Below are 19694 nucleotides of genomic sequence, written 5' to 3' on the forward strand. Positions count from 1 at the left end.
GCCTCTCCAATCCAGTTAGGGCACTGTCCTTGACTCCTGACCTCTCCTAGAGGGCACAGATAGTTTCACTTTTGACTTGTCCAATGCACAGAACCACAGCATGTCAGGGAATCTTCAAAGGTAGCAGGGACTACAACCATGCTGTTTTACAGATGTGGACACTGAGGACCCGAGGTGGGGCAAGTTGGCTTCACATGCACTAATTATAGGCCAGGACTCAGGGTCCTGTGCTCTGGGCTGGGTGCTTTTCCCACACACACCCCTCTCATGATGTTAGAGATGAGCATGTCCCCTTCTCAGGAAGGAGACTTGGTGGCTTCTTCCAAACTCCCATGGGGCTTCCTGCTGGGAATCTAGTGCTTTCTGGGCTGCCAGGAGTGGGTGCTGCAGCCACAGAACAGAAGCTGAGGGCCTGGCCTCTATGCAAAAGACCATGGTCCACTTGGACAGCAGGTGCTCTATGCCCCAGCTAAATGGCATTAGCAAGGCTAAGCTACCCTCAGCAGGTGCCCACTTGGAGCTGAACCTTGAGGAAGGGTTTGGAGTAAGCACTCTGCTGCCCTCTCCTGGCCACACTTGGGCATGACTGCTGTCATTCAGGCCTCCCGTTGTTCATCTGCACCAAGCTAGAGGAATCTCCCAATTTCCCTCCCCCTGGAAAGGCGCTCCAGGAGGGGTGGACTGGGTGGGTGTCATATCACTTAGGCCAGAGTGTTGGCTGCACAAATCAAGGTGGGAAGGGCAGATAGATGATGCCTTGTCACCAATGTTGGGTCCTGAAGGAAAAAGGCTCTGGCCAGCAAGAATCGCTCAGCCTGTGCTACCCAGAGTGCTTTGGGGTGGGGGAGAGACTCAGAGGTTCCCATGGAGACCACTTAAATCATTCAACACCAGACAGGATGGTTTGAAAATTTAGAGGATATTTATTTTTTGGGAAGGTCCACAACAGCTGGCAGGCACTGCTTTCCCTGCTCCAGGGGATTCCTCGCTCTTGTTCTGAGAAATCCCCTCTGTGCTTGGAAGTGCCATGGGGAGGCTGGGATGGGACAGAAACCATACACAACACTCCAGAGCCTTAAAAAAAGAAAGCAACACACAACCTCCTCCCCACAAATACACACGTACAAAATAAATAGACATATAAAAGAGAGGCCACGCTTCTCCCACCCAGCCAGGACTGCGGGGGAGAGTGGGGCTGGGTGGCTGCCCCCCACTTCTCCCAGGATTATGCAGAGGCTATATGGCATGGAGGTGCCGATGAGCTGAGAATAAGCCCTGGCTTCAGAGGGAGGGCAGGGCAGGTCCTCTCCCCGGAGCTCAGTGGGACAGATGTGGGGGTAAGGTTCTAAAGGAAAAAATAAATAAATAAATAGGACCCAATGTGTTCCCAAAGGCCAAAGGGCTTGGACTGAGACTCAGGGCCTCTGGGGCCCCCGTTTCCCTGAAAATAGCAGTGACAGGCAGGCAGAAAGACTAGCAGGGAAAACAAATCCAAAGCCACACCCCGCCCAGCCTCCAGAGCCAGCCTCCTGCAGATCCTGAAGGGCCCGTTCAGAAGCCAGCCTCAAAGCAGCTCTGGCAGGAAGGGGTGGGCTCAACTCCTGAGTAGCCACTCTGAGCTTGCTCTCTGGCCCTAGAGATACCAAAGGCCATGGACCCTCCCCTTCCTGTGCCAGCAGGGACCAGCACAGCCTCCTCACTCCCTTGCTTGGAACTGTGGCTGTCTTCAGGGTGAGCTCTTCCCCAGGAAATTCGAGGCAGAGCTTTTGCCTTCTCCTGTTCTTTGTGGCCTTCCTGACGTGGGGCATCCTGAGGTCAGCTGGGAGAAGTCCTGTTTGACTGTAGGTCACCAAAGCAATCCAGTCCCAGTGTCCACCTCGGCTCCACTTGGCCACAAGTGTCCCCACGGTCTCCAGCCAGGGTCATACTCTCAGCCCCCTCCAGGACAAGAGGGAGAGGGTGTCAGACAGAAGGAAGTATGGAAAAGGGGCAGGAGCCGTTGGAATGGACAGTTTGGGCAGGAGGCCAAACCAGACACACAAAAAAGTCCGAGGGACTCAGGAGTCCCAGAGTCCCTCCTGGAGCTGTGTGGCCACTGGGGGCCAGAAAGCATGGAGCAGGGGCAGGCTGGCTGCTCAGCTGGGCAGCAGCACGTGTTCCAGGAGGTAGGTGAGGGAGTCCCAGTGCTTCCAGAGGAGGAAGAGGACGAGGACCAGGAGGGCGGTGCTGGTGATGCGCAGGCGAGTCTTCATGAGGGGCGTGATGAAGTTGGCAATGGTGGACACGAAAACCAGCAGCACAGCCATGAGCGCCAGGATCACGTTGATGAACTTGCCCAGCAGCGCCCGCGCGTTGGCATTCTCCACGCCCTCCAGCTGCACCACCTGCTGCTGCTGCTGCTGCAACTCCAGCTTGGTGACTCGGGTCAGGCAGGACTCCACGGCCTCCTGCAGGGGTGCAGGGGAGCTCAGCACGGGTGGGACCTCGAGGGGGAGCCCCATCCACCTGCTGGATAGGGTTTGAATGTGCCCTCCTGGGGCTCAGGGTTTGGAAGCTTGGGGCCCAATGTGGCCATGTTAGAGGGACTAGTGCAAGGCAACTGGGTCCCTTGGGTGCTGCCGTTGGTAGAGACTAGAGTGAGTTTCTTAGAGTGAGTTCCTGAGAGTGTGGGTTATTACAAAAGAACAAACGTGAGCCTGAATCTCTCTGCCTTTCTGCCTCACCATGTGATCTTTTCTACACAGCCCCTGCCATTGGGATGCCACCAGGCCCTCATCAGAGCCAGTAATATATTCTTGGACCTCCAGATCTTGAGCTAAATAAACCTCTTTTCTTTACAAACTACCCAGCCTCAGGCATCTTATGGCAGCAACATAAAACCGACCAATACATACCACCCCAGGATCTAGGAGGGGTGCAGAGTGATCAGTTGCAGCTGGGGGAGAGCCCTTTATGGATGAATTTTGGGGGAGGGGGGAGGATGCTAGGAAATGGGAAGGTGAGAAGCTGGCCCAATCCCAGCTCCCTCTGAGGCAGGCTGATACCTGGAAATGCCAATTACTCATTTGTAAGACTGCCATCAAAGAGGTGGGGGGCATGGGTGGCCCTTGCCTCTGCACAGTGCACCCCCTTGGCCGCAGCCCGCCCTGCCCTTATCTCCACCTCCATGCTGCCCTCTCTAGCCCTATGCCTATCTGTCCTGGATCATGTAACAGTCTGTCCCATCATCCCCCAAGTGAGAAAAGCCCAGCCCTCTGGCTGCTCCTCTGGCACATCTGGGACCTCGTCAGGGTGACTCTGGCCGTACCTGGATGTCCCGAGCCCTCTCATAGGACTGGTAGGCCACCTTCTCCTCCATGCTGGCCAGCTCCTGCTTCAGGTTGGTCATCTCGTTCTGGTGAAGCTCGGTGAGGTCATTGAGCTGCTCCTCTAGCCGCTCGTACCTGGCAGCGGGAGAATCAATGACACCAGTCCCGGCTCCCAAGCCATCCTTCTGTCCCCAGGATTGGCTCATTCAATCTCTCAGCAAACAATGACCGAACTCACGCAGTGTGTCCAGTCCTGTTCTAACTTTAACCCCACGACAGAAGCCATGATGCATACACTTCCACATGCAGGCACTGAGCTAAGCAATTTGCCCGCATCACCGCATAAGATCCTCACCACAACCCCATGAGACAGTACTGGGGTCATCCCCATTTGAGAGATAGGAGGACTAAAACAGAGAGGTTAAATAACCTGCCTAGGATCACACAGCTCACACATGGAGGAGTTAAGGATTGACAGACTTTAACCTGGGCTCTGGGTGACAGGGACACCTGCATTTGGAGGACATGATCCCTGCTCTGAAAGGTACAAAATATCAAAAGACGACTGCTAAGTGGCCGTGGTTGGTTTTTAGATGGGATTCCCTCTCAATTTCCTTCTTTACATATACAGAAGAAAAAGTGCTAACTACAGAAAAGATCCCCTCAAGTCCCAGGGAGGAAGTGGCAGGTGCCAGAGACTATAGGCACAGAGCAAAGAGCAAAGCAGGCCAAGGGAAAGGAAGGACCCATACTCCTGCTCAATTGCAGGCTGACCTTAGGAGCTTCCACTGGATGTTTAAACTTTCTGTGTCACATATTTACACACTTTAAACTTACAATTTGGACATTCAGTGTTTACAGTGATCCTCTGGGGTCAGGATTAACATTATCCTCACTGTGAGGACAGGGAACCCACATGCACAGTGTTGATTGCCTTGCTCAAGGTGCACAGTAAATAAAAGAGCAGGGATTTGAACTTGGGTGGCTGGCTCCAGAGTCCCTCCTGGGGACAGGACCCTGCCTCAGTCTCCTTTCCTGTGCACTAACCCCATAGCAACTCAGGCAGAGATACCTAAAGCATCTTGAGGTAGACAGAATCCCCAGGAGTCTATCTCCCTCCTGCCCTGATCAGTCTGGGGGAAGCTCCTTGGGCCCTTTTTCTGCCCCTCCCAGCAGCCAGGATCCTTCTAGATGCTTCTCCTTCAGCCTCCATACCCCAGCTCAGGCGGACGGTCCGCTGGGCAGAAGCAGAGCCCTGCAGACACCTACCTGTAGCGCTCCTCCTGTAGGCACTGGGTCATGTAGGAATAGTCCCTCTGCAGCTGAGTCTTCATGTCCTCCATGGAGTCCTCCAGGTGCGACTGTCCGTCCTTGATCTCCCGCAGCTCCTCTAGCAGAGTGTCCAGGTTTCCGGGGGCTCCGTACAGCGTATTGGACTTGGGGCTTCCTAGCGCGCCCCCAGGCCCCGCCCCAGAGTTGCTGCCCGCCCCTGCGGAGCTGGCGCTGGCGCTGGAGCACTCGTCATCGCTGCCGTACTTGGGGCTGGACACAAGGGTAGCGCTGCCACTCAGGGCCCGGGACGCCTCCTCTGGGGGCCCGTCTTCCAGGGGGTCCTTCAGGTGGGCAATGTTGTCGGCGCTGCCGAACTTGTTGCGGATGAGGCTGGCGAACTCCCGGGGCTTGGACACCACGGCGCTGTGGGTGGCCTGCGAGAGGCCAGACAGGCTGCCCTTGACGCCCTCCACCACGCCGCCCCCAAAGCCGCTGATGCCCGCGCGCACGTTGGCCCCCACGTCCTTCAGCCCCTGCTGCATGTCCCGCAGCACGTCCTTGGGCTGCCGCGAGGGCCCGTTCTGCTCGATCTCCTTGAGGCGCCGGCGGTAGTGCTCCAGCTTCTTGTGCAGCTGCGCGATGGTCTGGGCCGACTTCTGGTTCTTCTTCTCGAACACCTGCTTGATGCGGGACACCTGCTGCTTGTCCGCGTTGTTGGCCAGCTTCAGGTACTCCGCCACGTTGTCGTCCCGCGCCTCCTGCTCGATCTTGATCTGCTCGGTGATCTTCAAGATCTTCTGATGCAGGTGGTCGATGGCGGCCTTGGTCCGCTGGGGGTCTGGTGCCCCATCTGGCACGTCCAGGCTGATGGGACCATCAGTGTCACCATGGCCGGAGCCGGAGGGAAGGCTCAGGGACACCAGGTCTCCCTTGTCGCCCTAGGGAAGGAGGCAAGCAGAGGAAGCAGGGATAAATCACGAGCCCACAGTAAGGGCTGGCAGGATTCTCTCCTGTAGCCATGGAGACCTCTGGAACTTGGTTTCTCTACCTGCCCCAGCACAGGGACCAAGCAGGTGAGACTGGAAAGTTGTGTGGTTGGTTTCTTGGGGATGAGATCACCCTCCCCAGAAAGCCCCTCTCTGAGCTGACCAAAGCTTGCACTCTGGCCCCAAGCCTCCCTGCCCTCCCACCTTGTCCTTACTAACCCAGCAGAGAGCAGGTCACCTGCCCCTGCTGACCCTTCTCCCACACCCCTCTGTTACCTTCCAGCTCTCTGGAGTCACCAGCAACCTTTTCCGCTTCATGATACAGGGCGCACTCTGCCCTGACCTGTCTCCCAGAACTGGGAGAGAAGCATGCACCCACCCGCCCTACCAGCCAGGTCCCCGAGGACTCAGGTCCCACAGAGGTAACTCACAGGCCAAAGGATGCTGGAAGCAGTCTGGGGTCTGAGGGTACCTGCTGCTCAGCTGCCCCTCCTCCCCACCAGGCAGGTGAGCTTCCCCAGCACATTAGGGTGGCACAGAATTTGGAGAGGCAAAGTAGAGGGATTGAGAAAGGATGAGAGGGAGGATAGAAAAGAAGGAAAGGTCACAGGAGATAGGAAAGACAGAACGCCAGGCTGGATGTGCAGGCAGGCCTGGAGTGGGTGCTCAGGGACTGCTGCCCCCAGGCCTCCTGGACCATCTCTGTCCACAGCAGAGCCCCAGCGCCTTATCACCATGAAACAGAAGCAGCAGGAAACGACTCAACCCCATATATTTTTACACATAGCACATCCCAAGTAAGACCGGGTCAGATCATTAGGGGGACAGGGGTGGGTGACTCTTTGTGGAGGAAGGAGTTAAACACAAAGAAAGTGGCCCAGTCACATGCACTGGGACCGGAAACAGTCCTTGCCAACTACAGGCATAAGTCACTTGCTCCATATCTGCCAAGACACAAAGTTATTGGAAAACACTATTGAAAACAATAGCTCTGCAAAACCCAGGAGCCATGGGTGGATGGCTCCCCTGTGGGCTTCCTCTGGGGCTTTTGTAGGTCACAGGTTCTCCAAGGATGCTTACAACTAGGACCGTCCTCCTTCCCAATCTCTCCTGAAGTCAGGAATTTCCCCTTGGTTTGCTTTGGGTCTCTGCTCATGTCCTCTGGCCCTCCCGCCAGGTGTCTGCGCCTTCAGGCCTCTGCTCCTCGCAGTGTCTGACCTATCACACCTAAGAGGCCCCCTCCACAGCCTCCCTTCAGTGATATCCCAAGGTCAAACTTGTCTCCCCAGTCTGATTTAAAAACCCATGCTCTGGATGGCTCCTTGCGGTGATGGCAAACTGCTCATCTCAATTTTCCTGACCCTCAATGTTCTCGCCTGTAAAATGGGCAAAATCATATCTACTCCTAGGGATGAGGGTTGTGACTCAGTGGTACAGCGCTTGCCTAGCACCCGTGAGGCACTGAGTTCGATCCTCAGCACCACATAAAGATAAAATAAAGGTATTGTGTCCACCTGCAACTAATATATATATATATATATATATATATATATATATATATATATATTTTTTTTTTTTTTTTTTTTTTTTAAATCTACTCTCAAGTCTTCTGGAGGGTTACCCGTAGTTCACTGCATATAGGTAACCCCATGTACAGATTTTGTGCCAATTTTTTTTTCAAAAACAAAAAACGTGTGACCAATATGAGAAACTTTTTAAAAAATACCTTTATTTTAATTTATTTTTATGTGGTGCTGAGGACTAAACCTAGGGCCTCGCGCATGCTAGGCGAGCACTCTACCGATGAGCCACAACCCCCCACCCCCATGTGAAGCTTTTTTTTTTTTTTTTGCGGTGCTGGGGATTGAACCAAGGCCTTGTGCATGCAAGGCAAGCACTCTACCGACTGAGCTACATCCCTAGCCCTCCGATGTGAAGCTCTTTAAAAAAAAATTAGTTATAGATGGACACAATGCCTTTATTTTGTTTTTTTTGTGGTGCTGAGGATTGAACCCAGTGCTTCACACGTGCTAGGCAAGCATTCTACCACTGAGCCACAACCCCAGTCCTATGTGAAGTTTTTTAAAAAATGGTGCTAATATTGCTTAAAATTATTATTAGTAAATGTCTTTGGTGCAATATTAGGATGCATGGAATACCCAAGAACAAATATTAATGCAGTGGTGATGCTGTTGTGGTGAAATACAGTAGAGATAATGTCCTGCAGCACTTAGCAAAGTGTAGAACACACAGAAGGCACTCATGAAAGGCTGAGTCTGGATCTAGGCAGTATAATCCTTTTGTATCCTGGTATGTGTGTGTGGGGGTGCCTGTGGCCTAAATTTATTTAAAAGATTATACCAATAAACTTATTCAAGTATTGAGCAAAATTAAGTTCTGTTTATTGTTCGGTGTTGAGGATTGAATCCAGGGCCTCCTGTACACTAGACAAGAGCTCTACCACTGAACTACAGCCCCGCCTCCAAAATACAGTTCTTTATTAAACATGTGGCCTTGACTACTAAAGAACTTGGCCTTGTCCTAATTACAGATGCCCAAACCTCTTCCTCCCTTCCTGGGGAAAAGACTCTCCAGTAAACAGGTTTCATTTTTGTTTTTGTTTTTTTGTACCAGGGATTGAACCCAGGGGTGCTTAACCATGAGCCACATCCCCAGCCCTTTTTTTATGTTTTATTTAGAGACAGGGTCTCACTAAGTTGCTAGGCCCTTGCTAAGTTGCTGAGGCTGGCTTTGAACTCGTGATCCTCCTGCCTGAGGCTCCCCAGCCACTGGAATGACAGGCATGTACCACTGCGCCTGGCCTCCAGGAAACAGGTTTTTAATCTGGCTGCATTACTGCCATTTGCTCTGTAACTGGAAAGGGAACAGACTTGATCCAACTCCTGATGAGAAATGGATGCAAAAATGCTATGGAAAAGGAAGGTGCCCGAGGACTCCATCCAAGTGGAAAAGAGCAAATCCCTCCCTGGCGGCTTGGCTCTCTCCTCCTTCCGTTTGGCATCTGTCTGGCTTAAAAATGAAAAGCAGAGTTAAAGCTGGCTGTGGAATCCTCATGAATGAGAAGACGCTGCTGGGGCCTGGTGGTGGGGTGGCCTGGGGCTAGGGTTCTGTTCCCCTCGCCCATACCTCATCTCTACCCACTGGCCCAGACTGGAGCCTGGGGTCCTGCCCTGCCACAGGACATCAGCTTTTTCTTGTCCCTTCTTCCTGGAGACCCCCTTGGTGACACAGGATCTACGATGATGCTGGTTCGGGCATCAGAGGATATCCCCACTGTGCTCTCTGGGGGAGGATTCTTAGCATCTTTTCCTTTTGTCCCTTCAATCCCCAAGCTCTTCTCTTCCCTTTGGATGACTGTTCTACATGCCTTGACCAAAGAATAAAGATAACAACAATTCCTACCACTGCTCTCCAAGGTCTCATGAGCCCCAAGTGCTTTACACAGATGAATTATGTGTAAAGCCGGGAGGCAGCAGTATAGTCATTCCCATTCTACAGTAGAGGAACTGAGGCTCACAGATGCTGAGGACCTTGCCCAGGACTTCACTAGTGAGCAAAGGTCTAGGATTCCAATCTGTCCTGCTCCAAGCCTGACTCCACCTTGGAGACCTGGGTAGCTCTGCAGCTCTAGGCATCTTTGCCTCAGCTGTCCCACACAGGGAGACTGGCCCCCTACCAGAGATCCTCAGCCAAGACCTGGCCTCACCCTGGAACATTTAAACTGTGGGCTTTTACTCCCCAAGTGAGCAAAGAAAGGCGTTTCCCCCCAACCCATCCTGCCTGAGATCTCCGTGACCAGGTGCAAATGCTTGGAAATGTCCAGAGTGGCTGCAGCATGTGACATCACCTCTGAGACTTCACTGTGACCTCTCCAGCTTCCCTCATTGGTGCCAACGCCTCATCCTGCTGGGCTCCATGAGAACTTCACTCACCCACCCCAGCGCCAGGCCCCCTCTGGAGCTTAGGTAAGACTGTGAGCACTTGGGAGAGATGAAGGGTGTGTGTGTGTGTGTGTGTGTGTGTGTGGTGGGGACCCCAGGGACACCTTGTGGGAAATACTGAGATCCTCTTGTGGTTTTTGCTCTCAACACTGAAACACCCCAGCTACCACTTAGATCTGAATGGCCTTCCATGGAGAACGCCCTGGCTAATTGGCAATGGAGAAACAGCCTTTCCGTCTTCAGTCAGTCCTTCAATCTGTCTGACCACAAGGGCTCCTGACTCAGAGACTGCTCATCCCTGCTTCTGGCCTGGAGTCCAGCCTCAGGAAAGTACCTCAGGGCTCCTTCTGTCACTAGCCTCCTCCTTAGACCCCCACAGTCCCCATACTTCCCGTCAGGGGGGCAGGAAGGGACCCACGAATGAAGGCAGAGCTCACCTGGAGCCTCAGTCTGGACTGAGAGGCTGCTCAGATGGAGACACCTGGCCTCCGCTGGTGCAGACCCCGCGTATACCTCAGCTCTGCTCTCCCTCCGCACATAAAAGGTTCTTCCAGGGTTTGCAGGACAAGGAACGTCCTGCACACTAACAGGAAATACCAGACATCCCCCCACCTCTCCGCTCCAGGGTCTCTGGTGGTGATTCCACTCTGAGGAGACCCCTGGGCTTCCAAGGCCCCTGACAGGCTGCGCTGTCTGGTGTTACGCAGAAAAGCAGAACCGAACCTGGCGGTGGGACCCTATGAAGAAGAGGACAGCAGACACTCCCAGGATGGCTGGGCCAGAGGGGCACTGGGTCCTGGTCCCCTTGTGGCCTCCTTTTTTATACTGTCAGGCCATCTGGGAGTCCTGCAGCAAGATACCAGCTCCTCTCTGCTCCTCTACAGAGATTTTGGGTGCCTGGGGCCTGCTGGGCTGTCTCCAGTCACAGAGCATCTGCACTTGGCTCTGCTGCCCAAGGAGGAAGGTGACATGTGTGAGGAATGTGGGCGTTATGCTCTGCCTTCTCCACGCACATGTGCCACGCAACAGGGGCACAGAGTGACCATGGCAAAGAGCACAGAGGAACTGGCAGACAGAGAGGCAGAGGTTCAGAGAAAGATTCTGCTTTAACAAAGGGAAGAAAATTGGATGACAAGATGAGAAGCCTGTTGAGAAGTTGGAAGAGGGAAGAGGCTTCCAAAAAAGAACAGCAACGGGACAGTGAATGGGCAGAGCAGGGCAATGGGAAAGTCCCAAATCTGCATTTGACATTGACTTAGACCCCTGCCTCTGTCTGTGTGCCCTTCTGAGACTCCTTTTCCTATCTGAAAGCAGGGAAAGTAATCCTGATTTCCTCACAGGAATAACAGGAGAATGAAAGGAGACATGGAGTACAGGGTGGACGCAGGTGCCCCAAAGTAAACACAAAGCCAGTCACTGCGCACCCATTAAAATGGCAATGATGAATTTTTTAAAGTCAATGTGTTGGTGAGCATGTGCAGAAATTGGAATCCTCCTGCATTGCTGGTAGGAATGTAAAATGGTGACAGCACTGTGACAAGCAGTGTGGTGGCTCCTCAAAAACTTAAAACAGAATAATCATGTGACCCAGCAATTCCATTGCCAGGTATAGAGCCCAAAGAACTGGGAATGGGTATTCAAGCAAATATGTGTATACAAGTTTCACAGCATCCCTCTTTCTAAGAGCCAAAGGGTGGATGCAACTCAGATGGTCATTTTTAACCAAAGAATGGGTCCACACAGGGGTTGGGGTTGTGGCCCAGTGGTAGAGCGCTTGCCTAGCATGCATGAGGCACGGGGTTCGATCCCCAGCACCGTATAAAAATAAAATAAAGGTGTCGTGTTCATCTACACCTAAAATATGTGTGTGTGTGTTTGTGTGTGTATGAATGAATGGTTCCACACAATGTGATGTCCTTCGTGATGGGATATTATTTGGCCATAAAATGGAATAAAGTTCTGATAATGCTAGAAAATGGTCAAATCTTGAAAACAGTGTGCTAAGTGAGAGAAGTCAGACATAAAAGGCTGCATATCGAATGATCCCAGTATAGGAAATCTCCAGAGCAGTGAAATCCCCAGAGATAGCAGGTGAGCAGGTTGCTAGGGACTGGGGAGTGGGAGGAATGCATTGAATACCTAATGGGGACAGGGTTTCTTTCCTTGGGGATGTTGACTGTGTTCTGGGACTAGAAGGAAATGACCGTTGCACCATGTGGTGTGGAAGGCCACGTCCTCCAATGGTCTGGGCTGAGCCCCAACCCAGTGCCCCATTTCACAGCAGGTCTGCAGGAGGGTATCTGGGTCTTCCTTTCACTATCTCATGTTTAAGAGAGCAGAAGATCTTCCCAGAGCACCCCTATCCTGGGCTAGGTGACTAGAAAGAGGAGTGACACAGATTCCTCAACCCCAGTCATCTGCGGGTGGAAGTTCCCAGGGCCCCCAGCCTGGAGTAGGAGACGGGGGCTACCCAGGAGTGCTGTTCCTCTCTCCAAGTGGCTGCAGAGCCTCACTGAGCTCAGGCCAACCCATTTTCTGAACATGCACAATTGCCATCACCACATCTGGAGTCCTGTCCGCTCATCCCATTTCCTACTTGAGATTGTCATTCTGCAGGTACTGACCCCTGCTAACTCCTTGTGAACAGGCTGGGGAGGATTTAAGAAGAGAACTGGCAGGAAGATTATGCTTTTCCTAAGATTCCTGCCTAAGCCAGGCACTTGGGGAGGACAGGTCCTGCCTCTGCTGGAAGGAGCGGGGAGGCCCCAGCAGGGCTGGAGCCATAGACCTCGTTGGATATAAAGACAGAGATCCAAGAAGTGCCGACGAGGGTCCTTCTGTTGAGTATCTAAGGGCCAACTTTCTCTATCCCCTTCCTGGCTCTGATGAGGCCTACCCACAAATCCTGGGATATCCCCTGCCCTCAGCAGCACCACAAACTCACTCCCTGACCACTTCCAGCAACACTAAGCAAAGCTGGATTAGGTGCAACACCAGATTATAAGAGCTGCTGGATCAAGGCTGCCAAGTCCTGACCCCCGTGACCCTCTGGGGGCTCCCACCTTCTCCTGGAGACCTGAGCTCAGTGTCTTTGTGTTAACCCCAACAGGGGACACCTTCTGTCTTCATTGTACACTGGCCCAGCAGCCTAGATCCCTGAAATCCAGGAGGCACAGAGAGTACAGGCTTAGTGAAGCTTTGGAAGGACAGAGGAGGGTCCTAGCTGCGTACATTGTGAGATGGGAATAGTGATTTTCTTTTCTTAGCAACAAAAATGCATGAGACATTCTCCGGGATGCAAGGTGTGGCCGGGGAGGGGGAAGGGCATTTCTGGAGTTTGCCAGAGGGCTGTGCTTACTCTGTGGCCTCCCGTACCCCCACCTTGGGGCAGGCAACCCCTTCCTGGATTCACAAAGAGTTCCTATGAGGGTCCCAGAGCAGGCTGGACACAGAAGAAGGGCCTTCATATCCTAAGTGGAAAGACAATGCTGAGGTCACTCTTAGAAGGAGGAGGAGGAGGGAGAGAAAACGAAACGGTCTTTTGGGACTCCCATGCTTCCCTTCAGGAAGCCAGGGCAACTCTGCCATCCGAGGAACAATGGAGTCAGGTGAGGGGTCAGCCCTGACCTGTCCCTGTGTCTGGCCAAGCAGATGGGCCCATGCAGGATGCTGCTCCTGAGGGTGTTGTCTAACCTCCCAGGGGGTCAGAGCCCAGTAGGCTCATGTGGCCTGGGGACTGTTAGGCCTGGTGACTCAGCAGAGTTGCTCAGACCTGTTGACGCTGACTTTAGCAGCCCTCCAGGATGAAAACCCTCAGATCCCCTTTTTTCTACTAGACCCTAGAGAGAGAGGTACGCAACCTAGACTGGGGTGGAGGGGAAAGCCTGTGCCAGCTAAGATCCTTCAGCTCAAAGAGGTAGCTTGAGCCCATGGCCAGGCTGGGGGCAGGGAGCTGGCATTCTGCTAGAGCGGGCTGGAGTTAGGAGTCCAGCTCCCATCCTTCATCTCGGCAGGCATCGCCCTGTTTGGCTGGTGGCTCTCTTCCTGGTGGGGACATGTAGGCCACACGAAGCTGTTCAGTCTCCTCTGGAGGCTTTACTACTACAGAGCCAAGCAAGCCAGAGTGGGCGAGGGGTGGGAAACAGCCTGCTGAGTGCTTGGCCTGGTGCCTGCAGGCCTAAGAAGATGCCCCTCAGAGGGAAATACTTAGACAATTAACGGGGTGCATGCAGGGTGGTATGTCCCCCTCTGGAAGCACAGCAAAAACACTCCTGTGCCCAGGCACCATGCAGGGAAGGTAAGGGGCAAGGCATGGCCTCAGTGGCCTCACAAGCATGTCACATTTCTACCAGAGGATTCCAGGGTGCAGGCTACAGGCAGACTATGCTCACTGGTGCGTCCAGAAGAACGCCCATCTCAAGGCAGCTGTTACCAACCCTCCTCCTCCTGCAGTAAGTTGTCCTTAACCCTAAGGCCACTGTCTTCCTGGCAGAGGTACTCCCTCATCTAACCCTTGGTTTCCGGCCCATTGGGGACACCCCTAGGTTGTGGTCAGAACTACATCCTCCCTCCAAGTCCCTGCCCTGAGAACAAAGCCATATTGTCCACATAAATGTCCTATACTCTCCTCCTGTGTCCTCACACCTGCAGGCCCCTGGAGAATCCCCCAGAGCTGCCCTCTCACTTTGGGGTCTCCTCCATTCTCCATCCTCCAAATTTTCCAAAAGCCACACACTCTGTTCCTGGACTCTCCCCTGGTCCACCAGGGTGTGGGACCTCCTGGGGCCTCTCCTTCCTGTCACTGTTTCTCCACAGACAAGTGACCACAACTGGAAAGACCCCTTCCACTTAATTTTATGCCAGCTTCTCTGCATCCAGAGTTCTCTGTAATTGGAGGTGAGGGGGTGCTGCTCCCACAGAGTAAGCACAGCCCTCTGGCAAACTCCAGAAATGCCCTTCCCCCTCCCCGGACCCCCCACCAGATGAACTTTTCTCCTTCCGCCCACAGGATTCTGCTAGCCACCCCGTCTCACAGGCCTCACCTGTGTGGGCACAGTTTCCCAAAGCCGTGCTGGCGATGAGGTACCAGGTGCTCTAAGGCCCCAGCTCTCAGAGGACTGTGCCAGGATGCCAGGGTCACAATCCCTAGGCTGCACTGGGCTGGCTGTGGGAAGCCGGGGTCTGCGAGCAGGTGTGCCGGAGCTCCCAGGCTCTGCAGCCGCCATCTCCAGTCTGAGGCCCAGCCGGGGATTAGAGGCGGATTGCTCTGGATTTCCCCCTCCCCTGGGGCTCACAGCTGCTCCTTCCCATCTGGCAGGATCACAGGGCTGGGCTAGGAGGACCGAGCTCTGAGGAGCCTCTCCCTGGTCCAGCTGTTGCCACTGTGAGTTCCAAATATATGAAGATGCCCAGGTGTGACACCTTGATCAGGGGAGGGGGTGGGGAAGCATTGGGAACATAAGACTTGTACACTCAGACAGGCACCCTGCCCCGCCCATCTCACATGTCCAAAATGCTTCCCAAGGTCAGAAGACCCTCTCAGAGCACAGCCTCTCCCACTCCCTGCTTCAGCTCAGAACAGAAGTGGGTGGTCTCCTGGCCAGGCTTCCAGAATGGAGAGAGCTCTCCAAAGTTAGAAAGACCTGCCTGGCAGATCTAAACAGAACCAGCTCCACCCTGCGTCCTCTCCTTCTCCTCCTGCTGCTCTGTCCCTATCCCACTGTGCTCCTGGGACAACCTCCCTACCCTAATAATCACCTGAAGGAGACAGCAGCCAGCCTCACCAGGGGAATTCCTCTGCCCTGAGATTCTGTCCCAGAAACGCACTGCGCTGGGACACCACGTGGCTACTTCTCTACAAGCTTCTGCCTCCCACTCCCTGCTCTCTGACCCCCAGCAACGCCCAGGCCAAAACACCCAAGATTAAACACAGGCAAACTCACAGCAGTCTCTTTCTCCTTGGACTTCATCTGTACAATTCCAGTAGGAAATCCTGTTGCCAGCAGAGGGGGCCAGAGGTCCACACTTGAGGAGAGCAGGCAGTGAGGGTAGAGATGGGGTGGCTAGCAGAATCCTGGGGAGTCTCTAGTGGCAGCTTCCCCAGGCAGAATCTCCATTCAAAGACGTAGATTCTGCACCCACTTGAGCCTGGAGAGGCACTCAGGCCTTAAATACAGAGGACCGACATGAATCATGCTGATAGGGCAGGCAGTTCAAGAAGGTGTGAAGAGATAAGAAGGGCCCAGTGCTATCACTGAGGACCAGTGTCAACGCCTGCAGCCAAAATCACTGAGACCAGGAGTCCCCACACCCCAGGCTCAAGGAAACTGTACAAACATGTGCATTGGCCCATGACTTGGGGTTTGTGAGGACAGAAGTCTGGCAAAGCACATTACACAGTTCTCAATTTCTGGGGCCACTCTGATCTATAAGGTCAGGGGACACTTCCAGCCAGAGTGCTTGGTGTCAGAAAAGCATCTGGTATAAATCTTTATCCTGCCACCTGCTAGCTAGGCATCCCAGCAGGCACTGTCCATGCTTTATAACCACAATGGCCAACCACAGAGTGGCCTGAATGAGGCTCAAGAGAATGAGACCAGGGCATCTAGAAATGGTGAATGAGCTGAGCCTTGAGACCCTCCCTGCAGCTTAGCCTTAGTACCAAGGGTACATATAACCATTGCCACCCAGGGCCACAGTGAGAAGCCCAACACATGGTAGGTCTCATTGAAATAGATGACTGATCCTGAGGCCCTTCACCACAGGTGAATGTGCACATGTGCGCACACACACACACACACAGAGCACAGTATTCCACGTAGTACCTGAAGATTTTGACTGGGACATAAAAAGCCAGAAAAGTAGCTGCTAGATGGAGCAAAGGTAGACACGGGAGAGCTGCCACAGGCATTAAAATAATGGGCTCTTAAAAGACATCAGTTGCTACCAGGTGCCGTGGTGCATGCCTGCAATCCCAGTAGCTCATGAGGCTGAGGCAGGAGGATCATGAGTTCAAGACTAGTCTCAGCAATTTATCAAGACCCTAAGCAATTCATTGAGACCTGTTTTTAAATAAAACCCCAAAAAATGGTTGGGGATGTGGCTCAGTGGTTAAGCGTCCCTGGGTTCAATCCCAGGTACTCATTCATCCACACGCCACCCCACCCCGACCCTAAATAAACAAACAAACAACAACAAAACCACCAGGTGCAAAGTAACTTTCCTTTTGCAAAGAAAAAATGCTACTGGGTAAATGTCACTGGGTGCACTTCCTAGTAAGTCTTGGCTGTCCCCCTCAGTCACTTCCTCCCTGGCCTGGCTCAGATGAAGGCTGCATCTCAGGAGAGGCAGGGTGGTCACCTCAGTCCACAGGACCAGGCAGCTGGGCTGTGGATGGGGGCTTCTGGCCTCACTCTCTCTACCCTTCCAAGTGGAGACGGAGTCTGGGGGTGACAGATGGGCTCCTGTCTTGCTGGAAGAAGAGGCTGGAGGGAAGCCTCGGTTCTGAGCACAAACCATTCCCTGCACAGACAGCAGGCTCAGTTCTTTCTTTTGCTGGTTACCCTTATCTCCCCCCGCCCTGCCCCATATCCTTTTTCCTCTTCCCATAATTTTAACACCATGCCCCTTCTTTAACTTTTTATTTTTTAAATTTGTTTTTATTTGTTTTTGTAGTACCGGGGATTAAACTCAGGAGCATTTTACCACTGAGCCACACCCCCAGCCCTTTTTATGTTTTATTTTGAAACAGGGACTCACTAAGTTGCCCAGGCTGGCCTTGAACTTGCAATCCTCCTGCCTCAGTCTTCTGAGCAGCTGGGATTATAGGTTTGTGCCATGTGTCCACCTCTTTAATACTTTAAAAATATTTTTGTTTTTTTAACTTTGCCTTATTATTCTTCAGCCCCTTCCCCTACCCTTGCCTTTAAAAAATTCTTTCTACCTACAACTCTTTCTCTTTAAAGCAAATAAAATAAAAATAGGCCTGGGGGTTTAGCTCAGCAATAGAAGACCTGCCTCGCATGTGTGAAACCCTGGGTTCAATCTTCAACACCACAAAAAATAAACAAAAATTGAAAAAGCACAATCCACACATTCTGTAGGGTGGGAAACCTGAGAAGTCATAGGTTTTAGGAGCAAAGACTAATGCTAAAAAGCGGCTAAATTTAGTGCCTTAAAATACAAAGTGAGGCTTCAGAAAATCTCAGGCCCCACCTGTGCTGTGAAAGTCTCCAGAGAGGACTCCTCCTTGGACAGCTTCCCCGCTGCTCACCAGTCCCTCTGGGAAATGGGGACTGCCATTATTCAGATGCCCTCCCCAACACTCAATTTCAAGCCTGGCCACAAGGTGCACCTTAGGAACTCAGGTTACCAAAGGGCCCTGCTTTCCCTCTGGGGAGATGACAGAGAAAGGTCAATGTTCTTTGGCATGAACTAGGCAAGGTGGGCATGTTTCCTAGTTGCACATGGAGAGGTCCAGAGACATGAGTTGGAAAAGAAGAACCCCGCACGCAGGAAGCTGTGGCATAGCATCAGCCCTACGAACCACGCGCGACCTTCTAGCTGCTCCAAGGAGGAGGCTACTATCTCGTCCCCTGCAGGTTCTTTGCTGGTCCAATGCTGTGGAGATGACTGTTTAGGGAGGCCTCTCTGGGCATGGACACAAGCCCAGATGTTGGGCAGTGGAGAGAACCACTGACCTAGGTCACTTTTAGGCAAGGAAAAATGTGTGTCAGGCAGGTAGAAAGAGGATGATTTCACGCCTTTATAGCTACTGCTTCACCAGAGGGGTGTACTGAGAACAGGCTCAGGATAAAGTGACTCAGAGAGAAAGTCGCATCTCCTTTCTGGGCAATTTTTAGGATGCACAGTGCTCTCTCCTCCACCCTATTTGCCAAGAGCGATTGAGAAGGATTCCTTTCTAAAGGAGAGGATTTGAAACACAGACTCCTGTGGGCTCCTGCTGACTCAAGGGCTCTGAGCTGACCACAGGCTGATGTGATTAAATGAGAAATGTGCATGAAAGCACTTTGCTGTGACATGCTGTTCAACGGACTGTGGACGCCAGAAAGCCCTTCAAAGGGACATAACCGGCACATCCTAGGGGGCATGCCCTCCATGGCCACCGGGCCCCCCTCAAAGTCAGCAGACAGGCACAGGCCCAGATAATATTTGGGTCTGAAGCTGCCTTCCCAGGCAGTGAAGAAACCTTATACCGTGAAGTTAATGTTACGGGGCACTTGTCTTTCCAGGGCAGGGTTTGCCTTTCCAGCTGCCCTAAGGAGGTCCCCTGGGCACAGTATCACCATGGATCTGGCTGAGCTTTGCTGAGCGTGTTGAATTATTCACTAGCTATGGATACCAGCCCAGCTCCAGGGTCTCGGGGGTGGGGTATCTGGAAAGGAAAGGAAAGAGGATGGAAAGATGTTCTAGAACCAGACTTGGGGGAAGGTCAAAGTGGTCAAAAGAAGCAGGAGGACCACTGAGCTGGCCTCTAGAGGATTTGGGAAACAGGAACTGGGGGCACCAAGAGCAGTCTGCCAAGCTGCCTGCCTGAGGCACCCCAGACTCCTGTCCCTGGAGTGTAAAGCAGGTGGGAGGGGCATTACACTGCAGTTGGGGGGGGGCCTTGATTCCCTAGGAGCCTCGGGGGGGAATGCAATGCCGGTGTGCTTCATCTCTGCTTCTATTTTGGAGCCCTTTGCCCTGTGGGTGTAAATACAGAAAGTCCAAACTGCCTACGAAAAGAGAGAAGAGGTAGAAGCAGGGATCAGGTTAAGGGTACTGTATTTCCATTGCCTCACGGAGGGACCAGGGTCACGTTTCTCATCTCAGGGATGTGGCAGATCCAGGGAAGAATGTGCTCGCCAACTCCTAGTACTTATGCTCACATCCCCAGAGCCGGCTCCACACCGTCTGGAGCCGATGACAGAGCTCCTCTTGCTGCTGATTGTTACTGGCTCTGGTGTGGGGGCTGACACCTGAACCTTGAGCATACCTTCCTGTAGGCAGCAGGCATCGCAAAGCGTTTTGCGTGTCTGAGGCAGCTGAGGCTGAGGGAGGAGGGTGAAGGCCTGGCTGGTGTCTCCCATCTGCGTGGGGGCCAGCATCCCCTCAGCCCCCAGGGGCTAAGACAGAATTCCTCTCCTGCAGGTTGTGGCCTGGGT

The 19694-nt window shown here is 53.0% G+C and overlaps 1 protein-coding gene across 4 annotated transcripts in view; it reads right to left on the minus strand.

The window, feature by feature from the left end:
- Positions 1 to 900: 900 nt before the first annotated feature.
- Tmcc2 (transmembrane and coiled-coil domain family 2) overlaps positions 901 to 19694 on the minus strand; it is a 42917-nt gene continuing 24123 nt past the window's right edge. For 2 of the 4 annotated variants that reach the window (XM_027934619.2, XM_027934620.3), the window contains 3 exons: positions 4578 to 5518; positions 3308 to 3443; positions 901 to 2447 (listed from right to left, as the gene is read on the minus strand). In XM_027934619.2, the coding sequence (XP_027790420.1) occupies positions 2136 to 2447; positions 3308 to 3443; positions 4578 to 5518 (1389 nt within the window). In that variant the 3' untranslated portion in view covers positions 901 to 2135. Of the gene's footprint in view, positions 2448 to 3307; positions 3444 to 4577; positions 5519 to 14570; positions 14950 to 15470; positions 15682 to 19694 lie in introns of those variants that run through there. The other 2 variants (XM_071600135.1, XM_027934622.2) reach the window with 2 other exon arrangements.

Source organism: Marmota flaviventris, chromosome 12 (genome assembly GCF_047511675.1).
Source record: "Marmota flaviventris isolate mMarFla1 chromosome 12, mMarFla1.hap1, whole genome shotgun sequence".
NCBI classification, from domain to species: domain Eukaryota; kingdom Metazoa; phylum Chordata; class Mammalia; order Rodentia; family Sciuridae; genus Marmota; species Marmota flaviventris.